Raw genomic sequence first — 15,376 nt, 5'->3', positions numbered from 1 at the left:
TTACTTTTATCATAAATTTACTACTGATGTGGTCACTTACGGATCCAATTTGGGCGCAGTAATTATTGTTAGAAAACCCAAACTGCACAGAAACCTCACAGTGTGTAATATTGACTTTATTTGATATGTTTATATGTACAGAAAATATAATATTATAAATCAGTATTATTATTATATTTGCTACGCCATATTTTTGCATTAGAACATTCTTGTTCTATATCCATTCAGGGTTTCCATACTAAGCCGTTTGATTGTAAAAAGGGGGGGAATCACAGCCAAAAATGAGAATTCCAATGAGAATTTCAAATTGAACAAAACAGATTGTGGAGGTCTGGAGAACATGAAAGTTAAGTGATTGTCACTTGTGATACACAGCAGTACAGCACACGGTGCACACAGTGAAATTTGTCCTCTGCATTTAACCCGTCACCCTGAGTGAGCAGTGGGCAGCCATGACAGGCGCCCGGGGAGCAGTGTGCGGGGACGGTGCTTTGCTCAGTGGCACCTCAAATGCTGGCACCTTGGCGGATCGGGATTCGAACCGGCAACCTTCTGATCACGGGCCCGCTTCCTTAACCTCTAGGCCACCACTGTCCCGAACAGGCTCTCCAGGAAAGAATTGGTAAGCCATCGTTCCCTCTGATGACTCTTCTGGGGTAGTTTTATTTCGCTACAGGAACTGATTGCCCGTTGCTCTGAATCTCATGTAGTACTGAGTGACCTGGGTAGACCGGGTATGCAGGAGGAATGTGTGGTATTTATTAATATGTAACTGTCTTTGTTGATGATGACAGCACCGCCTCCTAACTGGGGACCATTCTCGTCCAATCAGAGGCTTATCCTGTATTATAAAGTAATACATTATTCTCATCAATTCAACACACCTCGGATTTATCATCTCCTTGCATGTCTCCCAATTTTTCTCTGTACACTTTGGGGCAGTGGTGGCCTAGCGGTTAAGGAGGTGCCAACTTCTAATATTTTATTCAGAATAGAACATAAATCACAGAACAAAAGTTTAAACAGAGAAAATGTATCATTTTAAGGGGAAAATATATTGATTCAGAATTTCATGGTGTCAACAAATCCCCAAAAAGTTGGGACAAGGCCATTTTCACCACTGTGTGGCATCTCCCCTTCTTCTTACAACACTCAACAGACGTCTCAACAGACCGAGGAGGCCAGTTTCTCAAGTTTAGAAATAGGAATGCTCTCCCGTTCTTGTCTAATACAGGCCTCTAACTGTTCAATCGTCTTGGGCCTTCTTTGTCAACATTTTGGAGATTTAATGGGGCGATATGTTGAACAATCATCAGCTGGCATCCTTTTTTTAAACCAGTGTTAGCATAAAGATTCACACCCCGAACCATCAGGAACCAGTGTCTTTCCTGCTTTTAGATATTTTAATACTTCCACCACCTCCTATTATGGTTTAAGGCCTGACTAGGTTAATTGTCTTGAGTTCCTAAAAGTTGTACACATGGGTATAAATGTCCTATCCTGGGAACCCCTGATAGAATGTCCATGCATGTTTCTGACCCGCGCCTCAACCTTGCTGTTTCTTGTCTTGTGTTTGTGTCTGTTAGTGTGTGTGTGCACGTGTCCGTTGTGACTAATGTCCCTAAATCTGCAGACACAGAGCGCTGATGCAGTCCTCTACAGTGGCCTATTGTGAAAGACTTGGTGAGGTCATCTCTGTGTTCACCGCTGCCAGTGTCCCTGATCTGTGGTGTCCTGTAGGTGGCACCACTGTTGTGGTTTTTGTCACATTGAAGTAGAATTTCTTGTGTTGTTGCAGGATTAGTTAATGCAACTTTGTGTGAAATGGCATGGGACATATTTATAGTAGACCACTGCTGAAATGTGTTCTGTCTGGAGAACCAGAAATTCTGTGTGTGTTTGTGTGTGACAGAGAGAGATCCAACTTTAAAAATCGAGGTTAAGATTATGGATGGATTATGGTTGAGGTAGTAGTAAAGTAAAGGGACTTTAGCATAATGAGAGCGACTATGAATTCTGACGGATAGCGAGGAATATTCCGGCTGCCAGATGACACTGACTGCAGCTGAGATCTTATGAAGCCAAAAGCTTCCCAAAGGAATGACAGGCAGGAAGTGTGTGTGTGTGTGTGTGTGTATGCATAACGGTTTAAGGTCCAAATTCACCCTCTCTGAGGAAAGCAGGGAGGCCTCAGCAGGGGTTGAAGGGGAGGAGTGTGTGTCTGTCAGCCAGTTGTTTGTCACTGTCTGGTTCTGTTGGGGGTTGCTCAATGCTGAAAACAGGTGTTGTGTGTGTGTGTGAGTGTGATACCCCACCCTAATACACAGAGCACTTATCTGATCATCACATGTGCATATATTACTGTGTTGGCCTCTGTCCTATGTGTGTGTGTGTGTGTGTGTGTGTGTGTAACGCTAGTTTTGCTCTGTAGTGGTTTTGAGGCTGGGCTTCTCTGACTGTATAGGAGCCACAGCCTCTCCTCTTCAAAGCCAAGGTGGGGCATGAAGGGGAGCAGGGCAGAACAGAGAGCTGAAATGTGGCTAAACTGGTGAGCTACAGAGTAAATGAGAAGATTTCTGTGTATAAGTCCATGTTAATTCACTCTGGTAAGAACTACAGTCAGTCTTCTGGTTTATATGGCACTCGCCTGTAATGAAATGGTGATGGTGATGAAGGTCATCCTGTCACAAGGAGATGCTTTGGAGGATTTGTATATATAGTATGTGTGAAAAGAGAGGTTCTGGCATGTTGAGTTAGTGAATAGAAGGTATGGGCTGTGATTCGCTGTCAAAGAAGGAACAATGTTGAGCTTGTGGCAACATTTTAAATAGTTTTTCGAATGGTTCTGTACACTGAACACCAAATCACATTTACAGCACCTGATCCCAAAAGAAATCTTGTGCAAAGCACAAGTACATCAATCATTCCGCCTGCAGGCGTATGACGCAGTCTCCCACCTTGTTACTGTTCACGTTGTGTAATGCTCTCAGTTGATGAGGCATCCTTGGTTTCAGCGTTTTAATGCTGAATGACGCTGCTCCTCTTCTATAAAAATCTATTTCACATGAGCAACCTTTAGTATCAGAGGAAGGTTCTAAAAGATTTTGTAATTCAGTATTTCTCTTGCACTCTAAACCTTTAAATGACTTCCTAAGCCATTCATTATGTGCACCAGTGTTTAAGTGAGTTAACATTAACATTATATAATTATTTACATTTACATTTATGACATTTATCAGACGCCCTTATCCAGAGCGACTTACAATCAGTAGTTACAGGGGACAGTCCCCCTGGAGCAATTTAGGGTTAAGTGTCTTGCTCAGGGACACAATGGTAGTAAGTGGGATTTGAACCTGGGTCTTCTGGTTCATAGGCGAGTGTGTTACCTACTAGGCTTCTACCATCCATCCAATTATGAAAATGTCACCTTGTGAAATTATTTAACATTAATACGAGTTCCCCTAACCTGTCTGTGGTCCTGCAGTAGCTAGAAATGGCGATAGGTGTAAAGAGTGCTTTGGCAATTCTGCAGCTCAAGACGGTCAGATCTGGAATTTGTCCCCTTATGATGTCATAAGGGGAAAGGTTACCTCCCTTTTATCATGTTTTTTCCGCCCAGAGAATTTCCTACCCCTCCCCTAAACCTTTATCTTTACTGATTGTCCCAGCTTTGAAACATGTGAAGCATTGCAGTTGCTCAGTGATTGGTTGTTAAAATGAGCACAAATGTATTTTTGTTCTTGTGAGACTCTGAACAACCAGTAGGTTTATTACTTTTTTCTAGAAAAATGCTGACACGACTTCCTGTCTGCGCTGAACATTGTGGTTGGTGAACGGTGTTGATGACGTAATTTCCCCGAACGCCCCCTCGACATATATAGGCCGCTCTGCTCCTCGTCACGCCTCTCTCCTCCTCATTAGCATTTAAAGCTACAGAGACAGAAACGGCACGTCCTAGGGAAGTCTCATTGTGACTGTAATTCTGCACCAACGCCGAATTTCAGATAGAGACGATATAATAAAACTGAAATAAAAGCAAAATTTCATGTCAGGGGACCTTTAAAAAAAATAGCAACAGACTTTGAGAACACTAATGGAATAAAAGAAACAACACGTTTCTCAGGTTTGTTAATTGTCTAATTTCAATGTAGATGTAGGCAACTTTTTTTGCCAGGGCAGCTGCATAGAGCACATGTTGCATGGTGGCCATGATGTCATGTGACCAAGTCATTGTTCATCAGTGGTGAGGAAAACAAAAGTAGCATTCCACTGCATCAGCTTCCTTATATATGAGCATATTCTTGCAATCCTGGGCATTGCCATACCTTCAGACCTTCAGTTCCATGTTTACCTAATCTTCCACTGATTGGGAAGAGGAAATGTGTCTGGGTGCTTGCTTCTTTAGCACTATAAGAAGCCCCACGGGCATCAGAAATGAATGAACACCTAATTAAAAATCAATAAAATGAGGAATGTGTGCTCAGCAAATCAAATACCATCACATCAAGTATTTCAAGAATTTTTCAGAAGTTCCAAAGTATTTCCATATTGCTACTAGCTGAAATAGAATTGAATGTTTGAATCTACAGAGATGCATTGAATCTACAGAGAGAGATGAACATGAACTAAATGCAGCAAAATCAACCAGTCTGGTTGGCAGGACAAAGGTTTTTACAAAAATTGTACAGCTGATGCTCTTCCTGACGCAACGCTACCCATTTATCTGGGCTTGAAACCGTCACTAAGAAATGTGTCCGCAGTGGCAGGGTTCCTGACCGGCATTAGGTGTGGGGTTGAAATCCCGACGTTGAATTTGTTGTTAAAAATGCAACAATATGAGGCAACACAACAAATTTGTACCAGCACCTAAGACATCCCATTTATATTCAGCAGTTCCTAAATGATACTATATATACTACATCTTTCTTAAAGTTTTGAGAAAAAATCTTGTTGATTTATTTATAATTTATTTTTTGTTAAGCTGCAGTATTAGAAAACTATTAAGATACCTATTGATTGGCCTCCATACTCGCCTGACCTAAATAGCACATTTATGGGATGTTTTGGTGATGCCTAACCCTATCCCAGGACATGAGGATCAGGACCCCAATGTTGTCAGTGATGCATACAAGCACAAACTACTGAGTACCATTTTCATATGCTGCCAAGTAAGCAAGAGTTAAATTTCTCAGTGACAATGAATTATGCCCCCTCTAGGTTGATAATTTACCCAAGTGTTCCTTTAATTTTTTGGAGCGGTGCACATGTCATTGGTTCAAGCCCAGAAGTGCATGGATCAGTTAAACAGAAGGAGCCGCTTGTGAATGGGGGGTTTCCTCTGTCTGAAATGAGCGCATGCTGGAAGGGTCCATGCCAAGATGCTTACTCACACGCACACACATACATAGCAATTTAGATAATAGTTGTTTTCTATCCCATTCTGTCCTTGAAGGCCTATTTTCAGCATTGCCTGTGCAGTGTTTATTCTACCCCCGGGGTTTAGCTGTCACTGTGATCAGTCCTGGTAGATGTTTGTTTTTTTAAAGTGAAGTGATTGTCACATGTGATACACAGCAGCACATGGTGCACACAGTGAAATTTGTCCTCTGCATTTTACCCATCACCTTGAGTGAGTAGTGGGCAGCCATGACAGGCGCCCAGGGAGCAGTGCGTGGGGACGGTGCTTTGCTCAGTGGCACCTTGGCAGATCGGGATTCGAACCAGCAACCTTCTGCCCCTAATGAAATGCATGGTCTATTATGTGCATTCAATAAACAGATGTCAAATGTTAAGGAGATGCCACCCTGCAGTATCCCATCATTCCACATGTGCCGGCATTTTTCTCCTTCCTTTTAAAGGCCTGTCAGTATCACAGCTACACACAAAGTGTTCAATAAAAAAGGTTTCATTTAAAATGCTTTTACTCCTCCTGGAGCTCCTCCTCTCATGAAGGGATAAACGGAGTGGGCTGAGGGTGGGCTGCTGGGAATTTGTGGGGAGACTTAATGAGGAAATGGTCCTTGACCGAGTTTCCCATGACCGTGGCATTAGACTGTTCTTGTGAAATGTTGGTGGAAGTGAGTAGTGCGTGTGTTCCATTATAAACATGTTTTGGCTATTACCGGATTAGTATCAGATATCAGGAAAGACCCTTCCCAGTCCCCCACCCCAAAAAAGAAGGTTTAATTAGGATCAGGCGATTGTTAACTTCATATTGCCTGTTGCAGGGTTCTGTTACGAGGAAACACTCAAGCGTAATTAAGGTCGGTTTGAAGTCTAAATATTCTGGCAGGGATTTGGGAACGCGTGGGTTCCCTGAGCGTCCTCAAATGTCGTAGCGCCGCAGGAGACGAACTCTCGGCTGGTGTGTCTCCACTGGAACATGAACATGGAAAGTTCGAGCGATTGATAACCAAACGTTCACATGCAGTTGAAGTGGACCAATACACAGTGTCCAAGTGTCCCAGTGTCACAAAGATGAATAAACGTTCTGATGTTCTGAAACAATAACACGTCCGTGTCTGGGAAAAATTCTCATGAAAAAAATGTATCAGTATTATTAATGGGCCTCCAGGCCCATGCCTAAATAATTAAAACAATTCAAAGTGTTCATAATTATACAATAACAGCTGATTCAAACCGAAGTGTTAAGTGTTCGTAAAATCTTGAAATACAAAAAAAGGGTGGTAGTAGCCTAGTGGGTAACACTCGCCTATGAACCAGAAGACCCAGGTTCAAACCCGCTTACTACCGTTGTGTCCCTGAGCAAGACACTTAACCCTGAGTGCTGTAAATGTAAACGTAAAAAGTTGGCAAAAACGTATTGATTGAATCTAAGTCACTGTGGATAAATGTTACTATAAATACTATAAGCAAACCAGAGACGCCCACCCCACAATCCCACAATGCAACACTTGGGTAAAAGTGTAATTAAACAGACCTTCAGTATGTATAAAGGAGAAGTTTGCTGACGTCGTGCGTGACGGAGTCGCTCCAGATGTGGAGGAGTGTTTGTGGGCGGGGCGAGTTTCCTGCGGGAGGCGCGCGTCCGTGGCGGCGGCGGCGGCGGCGCGCACCGGCGGAGAAGTTGTTCCGAGCTGGAGGGAGGGAAGGTGCGGAGAAGCAAGAAGGCGGATTCTCGGGCGCTCAGAGGAGTTTACGTTTCGTCCGACGTCCGATCATTTGAAATCGTCTTGTCGATGTGTTGCTAGTTGCGCCGCTTCCTTTGCGCTCTCTGCAGGTTCGTCTTTTGAGTTTAGTCTCAGTTTAGTCTCAGACTGAATGAACGTTTATAACGCAGACGCTCCTCACGTTGTTAGAAATAAATCTAAGTAATTAAATCTAATAAAATACTGTCTAGCTGGAATCCCCCTTAAAAGATTTTTCTGTTCTCGGCTTGTTAAGCGTTTGCGAGGTTCTCTTCAATTATGAATGAATTAAACTGATTTGAAAGCAAAGCCGATTCATGCCAGATATTCAAGGTAATTTAATTTTTATTACTGGTCATAATCATTCTATTTTAGGTAATAGATAAGCTATATGATCAATATGCGTGTTTGATTATAGATTCTTCTGACTGGCTCACAATCATCGCTACCACCCCCATAAAAACATTGGTTCTTTGTACATTGTCAGTTTTCCCAGTTAATTACTCTGTTCTCCTGAGCTCAGCAGTTTTGTGAGTTGTTCATAGGACAGGGCAGCGTTAATAAAAAGCCCCTTTATTCCCACCACCACCAACGAGAAACTCGACTCTGGGTGGACCAAGATTTTCTGCGGCTTTTGCGAAACAGAGCAGCCAGTGTGTCCCAAAGAGTGGAAGCTGTGGGACCCCGAGCGGTTCCCGAGTCCTGTTGCATCCAGTTTGATGCTCCTTCCTGGACTCCGTGGATCAGGAGATCAGGAGTTTCAGAGGAGAGGAACCCGACTGCCCGCGTCTCATTTCTAAAATATAATCCCCCTCCAGCAGTGGATGGAAGTCTAACACAGTTCCAGCTCTCAGCGCATTCCTGCTGAAGGATGCCGATGGACAGAATGGCAGATATGGAGGAGAAACTGCGTATCTTGGAGGACCTCAACATGATCTACATCCGACAGATCGCCCTGAGCCTGAAGGTAATCTGCTTTAAGGAGGTTTTTCTTTTTTTTGGTTCTGATGTGGCAGACGTGGTTCACTTGTGACATTCCTCGAGTTATTGATGAATGAGAGCAGGATTTCCAGGGTACTGCTTCCATACAGCACTGTAAAGCATGCTGGGTATTTATGTATTAGTGGCAGCCGCATGTCTTCTTCATGTGTCTCGTAACACTGGCTCTTTTCTTACAAAGTCGTAAGTTGAGATGTTACGGTTATTACACTTGGTGTTTCTAAAGAGGCTATAAAAAGAAACCTGGAGTCGGGGAGTAGCTGCATCAAAAGGGAGATTTCTTCTGTTTTGCAAGATCTTGGGCAACCGAACTGTGATGGATGAACACGCAGATCGTGATCTGATATGCTGGAGCAGTTGGAACATTGTGATTGATGAACAGGAATGATGTGATGCGTCGGGGGTGGATGGGAGTGGACGGCGGCGGTGAAAGTGTCTCCGGTTGCTGGCACTGGCGCTCTGCAGCTGTTCAGTGTGAAAGGTGTCTGCTCGGTGACACCAGTGGGGGGTAAGAATAGGTGACAGCATCACACCTTCGTCCTCTGGTGTCGACATGAGGATTGCAGCCTTTCCGTCACGTCCCGCCCTACCAGGCGGGCTGTTCAATCGCAGATAAGTGAATGTGAGCTCACCGTTTCAAAGTGAAGTGATTGTCACATGTGATACACTGCAGCACAGCACACGGTGCACACAGTGAAATGTGTCCTCTGCATTTGACCCATCACCCTTAGTGAGCACTGTGCAGCCATGACAGGTGCCCGGGGAGCAGTGTGTGGGGACGGTGCTTTGCTCAGTGGCACCTTGGCAGATCGGGATTCGAACCGGCAACCTTCTGATTACGGGGCAGCTTCTTTAACCGCTAGGCCACCATCTTGAGCGAAGATGAAGCTGCTGGTTCATGTTTCTCTGCATATTGTGTGTAACGTACTGAAGCAGAAACCACACCAACCTGCGTTCTGGACAAGTTCTCTGCCCCCTGTGGTCCCATGTGAGCGGTCAGAGCTTGGAAGTTCAGAGCTGAGCTTGTTGACCTCCCTACAGGAACAAGATGAGAAATGATTCCGTACTAATGATCGGCGAGAGTCCTCTCGCCATGCTCCGCGCTGTGGGCGTGTGCGCCGAACAGTTGGCCTTTTGTGCTGGGCGCCACTTGTCTGCCAGAAGTGACCTCAGGAGGAATTTGCAGTATTTACTGTATTCTTAGTGAACATCCGAAACAAGACTAAACAAAGCCACCTCGAGGTGTTGCAGACGTATGGAAACAGCATCTCGTCACGCTTCCAGACGACCTGTTCAAGCTTTAACACGTCCCTTTCAAAACAGGCCACCACAATCTTGGCACTTTCCTGCCGTTTTCTCGGTTCTCCTAAAGGCCCGGAGGTCCTCGACGCCTGCAGCACGGAGCCTTTTGTTTCTGGAATGCCAGAGGTGGAGGCTGGGAACAGGAAGTGAGAATGACGCGACTCTGCGCTCTTCCCAGGCTCCTCGGCGGCCCGCGGCCTGTACACTCCGAGGTCAGGGCTTCGGAATTTACTGACCCGCCACCTGTCGATGGGGATTTTTTTTTTTTTACTTTTCTACGTTCTGTACTTTATAGGACCCCGATGCTGGTGCCTTCACCAGATTTACGGTTACCGTCTCGCTGTTTATATTTACTTGGCTGTCCGGACATTTTCAGCCGGGAAAATTATGCGGCACAGGAAACCTTGGCCATTTCCCCGTATTCTCACTCCGTGGACCCAACAGGAAGTGGCACTTTCTGCACTCCGAGCATGTCGTGTTTGAATGAGAAGATAAGATGGCAGGAGCTGGGAAGGCGTGTTACTCTGCGTGTTAGGTGGTGCCGTATGAAGGGCTGGAGCGGTTTCTTCTGGTGAGACAGAGCATGGATTCATTGCAGGAGGCCTGGACCGCCTGGCACCTCCAGTTCCGACTCAGCGTGACGCGGGTGCCTGGCACCCCCGGCCCTTTCACAGGGACGAGGATGGATGAGGCCGCAGGGGTCCATCTCTCAGCCCAGTGGGGGGCGCTGCCTGCATTCTTCCTCACAGGGGAGCTGTTGGTGCTGTTTGGTTTTGCCGGGATTAGCCAAAGCCGGCAAAGATCTCAGAGAGTGGAACAGTGGGTAGCAGCATGCTGCCGAAACCATGGGATTATGGGTCATTTACTTGGAAATGTACCTAGACTGGATTTACATTTACAGCATTTATCCAGAGGGACAGTCCCCCCCGTGGAGACACAGTGTCTTGCTCAGGGACACAATGGTAGTAAGCAGGATTTGAACCTGGGTCTTCTGGTTCACAGGCGAGTGTGTTACCCACTAGGCTACTACCACCCCAGATAACAAAGTAAAATATACACATCAGATGGGGTGATGGACTCAGACATGAAATCTGGCCAGGGCCACATTTAATGACAGCAGCTTGTGACACAAACTTGTGACCATGACATCTGCGCCCCCCCCCCCCCCCCCCCCATCAGAGCCATCGATGGAGGTGACAGACAGCTGCTCTGGCACTGAGACTAATGCTACGCCTGGAACCCTCCTCCAGTCCCGCTGACCATGAGCTCATACAGACACAGCTGTGTTATCCAAGGGGGCGGAGCCTCCGATTAATGGGTGGCTGTACCGACTGGGGAGCAGTTGTCAGTTCCGAACTGTCTCTCTTCTCAGCTTTCGCTTTCTTCATTTGTCTCACAATCGTCTCCAAGTTGTCTTAAATGTGCTGTTTATGGGGTCGGTCCACCTGAGGTAAAATGTGGTTTGGGGTCCACAACCAGCGAAATTGATGGATTGGAAACATGGATTTGTCTCTGTTGTGCTGTAAGTGTGTATGCAGTTTAGCATCCAATTTAGGAAGTGGAAATTAGTGAAATCAATACTAATTTCCTCTGATCACTCACAAGAAGCTGGAGTGGTGGAGAAGGGAGGTAGTTTTTTAACGGCACAACGGTAGCATTTCTTGGTCCCAAATCTGGGAAAATTCAAGCCATGAAGATTGCGTTGATGTGTTGAAGGCAGGTGAAGTGAGGGACATGTTGGGTGTTAATGCCGCTCCTGGTAGAAAAAGCACACAGTGCATCACAGTGGATGAGCCGGTTGAGAGTACAGAGTCTGTCCTGACTTCCTTCTCCAGTGTTGGTTCAGCTGTAAGATGGTCCCACCTCACACCTCGTTGGGGGGCGTGAAGAACACAAATTGCTTGTACGTTTTGTGTTTGATTGTGAAGTGTGCTGCCTGAAGGGGCGCAGGAATGCCGAGGAGGGGAGTGCTGGAGAAGGGGCGCATTGTGTTCCGCTTTTGGGCCTGGTGTTGGTGGTTGGTGGCACTGAATGGCCACTCTGTGCACAGGGGCGAGTGAAATGCCTTCTCTCGAGCCAGCTTCCTTTGAAAAACACCCAGCTGGAGCCGGGGTTTCGGGGGTGGTACAGCAATCCTCATATCTCCACCTGACACACACACTAAAACGACTTGCTGTAATCCCAGAACAAAACGACTCTTGACCCCAATTAGACATTCAATTTCAATGAGGCTGGACAGATTTAGGGTTACTGTCAGTGTTTATAACGTAAAAAAACCCAACAGTCTAATGAGTCTAATATTACTTGGCTAATAGTGTCTAAAGAGAAATTAAATGTGTGTTGATCTTCAGTAAGAACTGTGATAAGAATAACAACCACAACCAGTACCAGGGGACTCTGGGCATGGCAGGATTGGTTCCCTAGTGCTGAATCTGACAGCCTTGGTGCAGAATTACAGCCACTTTGGTCCAGTCCCACAATGAGATTTCCCAGGAAGCACCATTTCGGTGTCTATAGCTTTAAATGATAATGAGGAGGATGGAGGCGGGACGAGGACGAGGAAAGCTGAGGGGGCATTTGTGGAAATAACGTCATCAACGCCGTTCACCAACCACAATGTTTGCTGCAGAAAAAAATCTAATGAACCCACTGGTTTTACAGAGTCTTGCATAACGGGAAAAATACATATGTGGTCATTTTTACATCCATTCACTGAGCAACTTTAGTACTTCGCACGTTTCACTTCACAATGACATGAAGGGTGGCAAATTCTCTGGGCGGAAAAAGTATGAGCAACAGGAGGTAATGTTTCCCCTTGTGATGTCATAAGGTGACAAATTCCATATCTGACCGTCTGAGCTGTCGCTCTCTGAACAGTGAAGCAGAATGGCCAAAGTACTCTTTACACCTATCGCCATTTCTAGCCACTGCAGGACCACAGACAGGCCAGGGAAAGTAAAAGTGAAGTGATTGTCATTGTGTGCATAGCAGTGTGTGGGGACGGTGCTTTGCTCAGTGGTACCTTGGCGGATCAGGATTCAAACCGGCAACCTTCTGATTACGGGGCCACTTCCTTAACTGCTAGGCCCAACAAGCATTGCCGAAAGCCAGGAAACTTGTATTAATGTTAAATAATCTCAAGGAGGAGAAGTTAATAAAGTCACATTTTCATGTCATTTTCATGGAAGGCATTTAAAATGGGATTTACTCATCTTGGAACTCTACATTACGTGGTGTGTTGTTGTCGTTATGCTTGAACGTGTTTGTGTGTGGGTTTGTGTGCGGCTGGAGGCCCGTGGCAGCAGGGCGGTTCTGTGTGAATGGCCTCTTTGTGAGGTGTTAAGCAGCAGTCTGCTAGGGCTTCATGTTTACTGCGGGACCAGCGACGTCATTGACTGATGATGGGGGGGTGGGGATTGCTGGGCACGGAGACGCAGCCATTGGTCAAGGATTCAGGCTTTTTCCCGTTATTTCTCAACCATTCTTGCCTTTCTGGGAAACTGGCATCCACATTAGCTAATAGGCGACCAAGAGTTAATCTGCATTTAATCTTTAATCTGGTATTATAAATACCTTCCTGCTTCTGAATGTGGATCCCACTGACTGTGACAGGCCCTACTCAGACAGGGGTGTGGCTTTCCTCCTGTGATCAACTCTCACTTGATCAAGATGACTGCAGAATGAGTTTAAATCGGTTGATTTAAAACATTTCCTGGGTTTTATTGGTACTAAGTACCAACTTTGAGTTGTTGCATCTTGCCCAATGCACAAGAGCCAAGTTACAGATGGGATGTTGGTTTTTTTAGTAGTTGCTGTTTCGAACACGGCACATGCACGATTGAAGATCACTAGATATTTTTGCATGCCATTATCAATATAGCTATAGGTGTCATAATTCAAAATAGATGCACAGAAATGCATAGACAAGTGCACTTACAAAAAACAAGGAAAGGCTTGAGAGCCGTTGCTGCAAACTTAACTCTCCAATCTCATATGGTAAACACTAAAAATGTACAATATGATCTATCATGTATGTAGCATTATTGCATTATTATGGCATAATTGCATTAAAAATTTTCAAAGCAAATTTCAGTTAATTTGTTTTGGCTATTTGATTTGAATTCAAATGTGATCATTTGATCAGAATATGAAACAAATGTTATATTTTGACAAAGACAAAAGCCCATGAATTTAGAAATAATTATAAACTAAAGCAACTTGCAGCCAATCAGCTTTCGAATCTCAGCTGTATGGAAGGGGAATAAAGTGAGTAAGGGATAAGTGAACCTTTTCAAAGAAAGTTAGGATCATGGGAACAGTTAGTGATCTGCATCTTGAAGAACTGGTACAGGGATGCTGCAATGTAAGTGTGTGTGTGTGTGTGTGTGTGTGTGTGTGTGTGTGTGTGTGTGTGTGTGTGTGTGCCATTGTCCTTACCTCCTACTCAGCTGCCTTCTCTACATTTTCTGCTCACTCCTCCGTCTATTGATTTTATGTGTTGAGTTTTTCTTTGCCCACTCACAACACATCTTTACGGCGTCCATCCTCTCCGATTTATGCTGTACTAGAACCTCTCAAAAGCATGACAGATTTGGAACTTTTGCTATGTTATTGTATCCAAATTATTTAAACCATTTAGTCTTGGGGTGACATTGTGAGAGCTTATGGCCTTTTTCCCCACTAGTGTCACCCACTCTCATCATTTTATTTCCATTTAGTGAACTTCAGTGTAGCTTTAATTTCTAGGCAGGTGAAATGAACGTTTCTCCTGGTTAAATGTCACACTGTGCCAGTTCCAGTCTGGTCGTGGGCTGAACGCGGCTCCGATCTCCCGAGATCCTTTATTTAGTCCAGCACGTGCGCGCCTCGCGGCCCCGCCCCCTCGCTGCCGCGCATGCGCGCCTCCCTGCTCTGTCCTCGCCGCTGTCGCGCTGACAGCGTGGAGATGAGCTCCACCAGATGACCCTCGTCCGAAGCGCCGGATCCTTCCCGGATGTGGAATAGCGCGATCTATCCGGACATCGCGGACGGGATGAGTAACCAGCGAGTAAGTGTCAGGTTTAATCTGGTAATAACGCGTAATTAACAGTGATTAGATGACGCGCGCTGTGGACACTGCAAGGTCATCGGAACCCGAATCCTGCGATCGTTGACCGATCTCTCCTCGGTCCTGGTTCCGTGGGAATAATGGCGCGCCGGGACCAGGGAGAAGGGGGAAAGTTGGTCAGCGCTGCAGTAAAGCTGCTGCATAACTGGCAGATGGTGCTGGATGGAGGGGTTTAACAAATCATATGACAGGCTTTACTGCCCCATGCTCCTTATTTGGGCGCAGCCTGTCACAAGATGTGGGGACGCGGGTTTTTCTCTTTCATGAGGTTCCTGGTAAAAGACAGTGGCTGCATTGTGACGCTGCTGTCCACTGTGAAAGGCACCATGGTCCAGCAGCGACATGTTTGATCTGCTGCAGACCAGGGATGGGACTCACAGAGTCGGGGATATCAGCATACTGCAGGTTCATCCATTCTTCTAGTTTTCCTTGATATTGCTTTCCAGTTAGGGCTGAACAATTTTAAAGGTGGTTTATCAAAAAAAGTGTCACTTTGTGAGATTATTTAACATTAATATGAGTTCCCCAGCCTGTCTATGGTCCTGCAGTGGCTAGAAATGCTGATAGATGAGCTTCATCATTCCGAGAGCAGCAGCTCAGACGGTCGGATCTGGAATTTGTCCTCTCATGTCATCATAAGGGGAAAGGTCACCTCCCACTTCTCATGCTTTTTCTGGTGAGAATCCCCCCCCCCCCCCAAAAAAAAACACATCATCTCCACTGACCGTCATGGCATCAAAATGTGTGAAGATGTACAAATGAGCACAAACGCATTTTTTTGGTTCCGTCATCCGAGACTCTGTAGAACATGTGGGTTAAT

The 15,376-nt window shown here is 45.5% G+C and overlaps 1 protein-coding gene across 7 annotated transcripts in view; it reads left to right on the top strand.

Annotated features, from left to right (window-relative positions):
- The window catches only part of rtkna (rhotekin a), a 39,225-nt gene that overhangs the window by 2,970 nt on the left and 20,879 nt on the right, over window positions 1-15,376 (top strand). The window contains exons 1-2 of one of the 7 annotated variants that reach the window (XM_028995088.1): window positions 7,053-7,240; window positions 7,970-8,115. The exons of 3 other annotated variants lie outside the window; for them this stretch is intronic. In XM_028995088.1, the coding sequence (XP_028850921.1) occupies window positions 8,020-8,115 (96 nt within the window). In that variant the 5' untranslated portion in view covers window positions 7,053-7,240; window positions 7,970-8,019. Of the gene's footprint in view, window positions 1-7,052; window positions 7,482-7,566; window positions 8,116-14,340; window positions 14,497-15,376 lie in introns of those variants that run through there. 3 more of the 7 variants (XM_028995086.1, XM_028995085.1, XM_028995089.1) reach the window with 3 other exon arrangements.

Source organism: Denticeps clupeoides, chromosome 11 (genome assembly GCF_900700375.1).
Source record: "Denticeps clupeoides chromosome 11, fDenClu1.1, whole genome shotgun sequence".
NCBI lineage: Eukaryota > Metazoa > Chordata > Actinopteri > Clupeiformes > Denticipitidae > Denticeps > Denticeps clupeoides.
The sequence above is the reverse complement of the archived record's forward strand: the minus strand, read 5'-3'. Positions and strand labels throughout refer to the sequence as shown.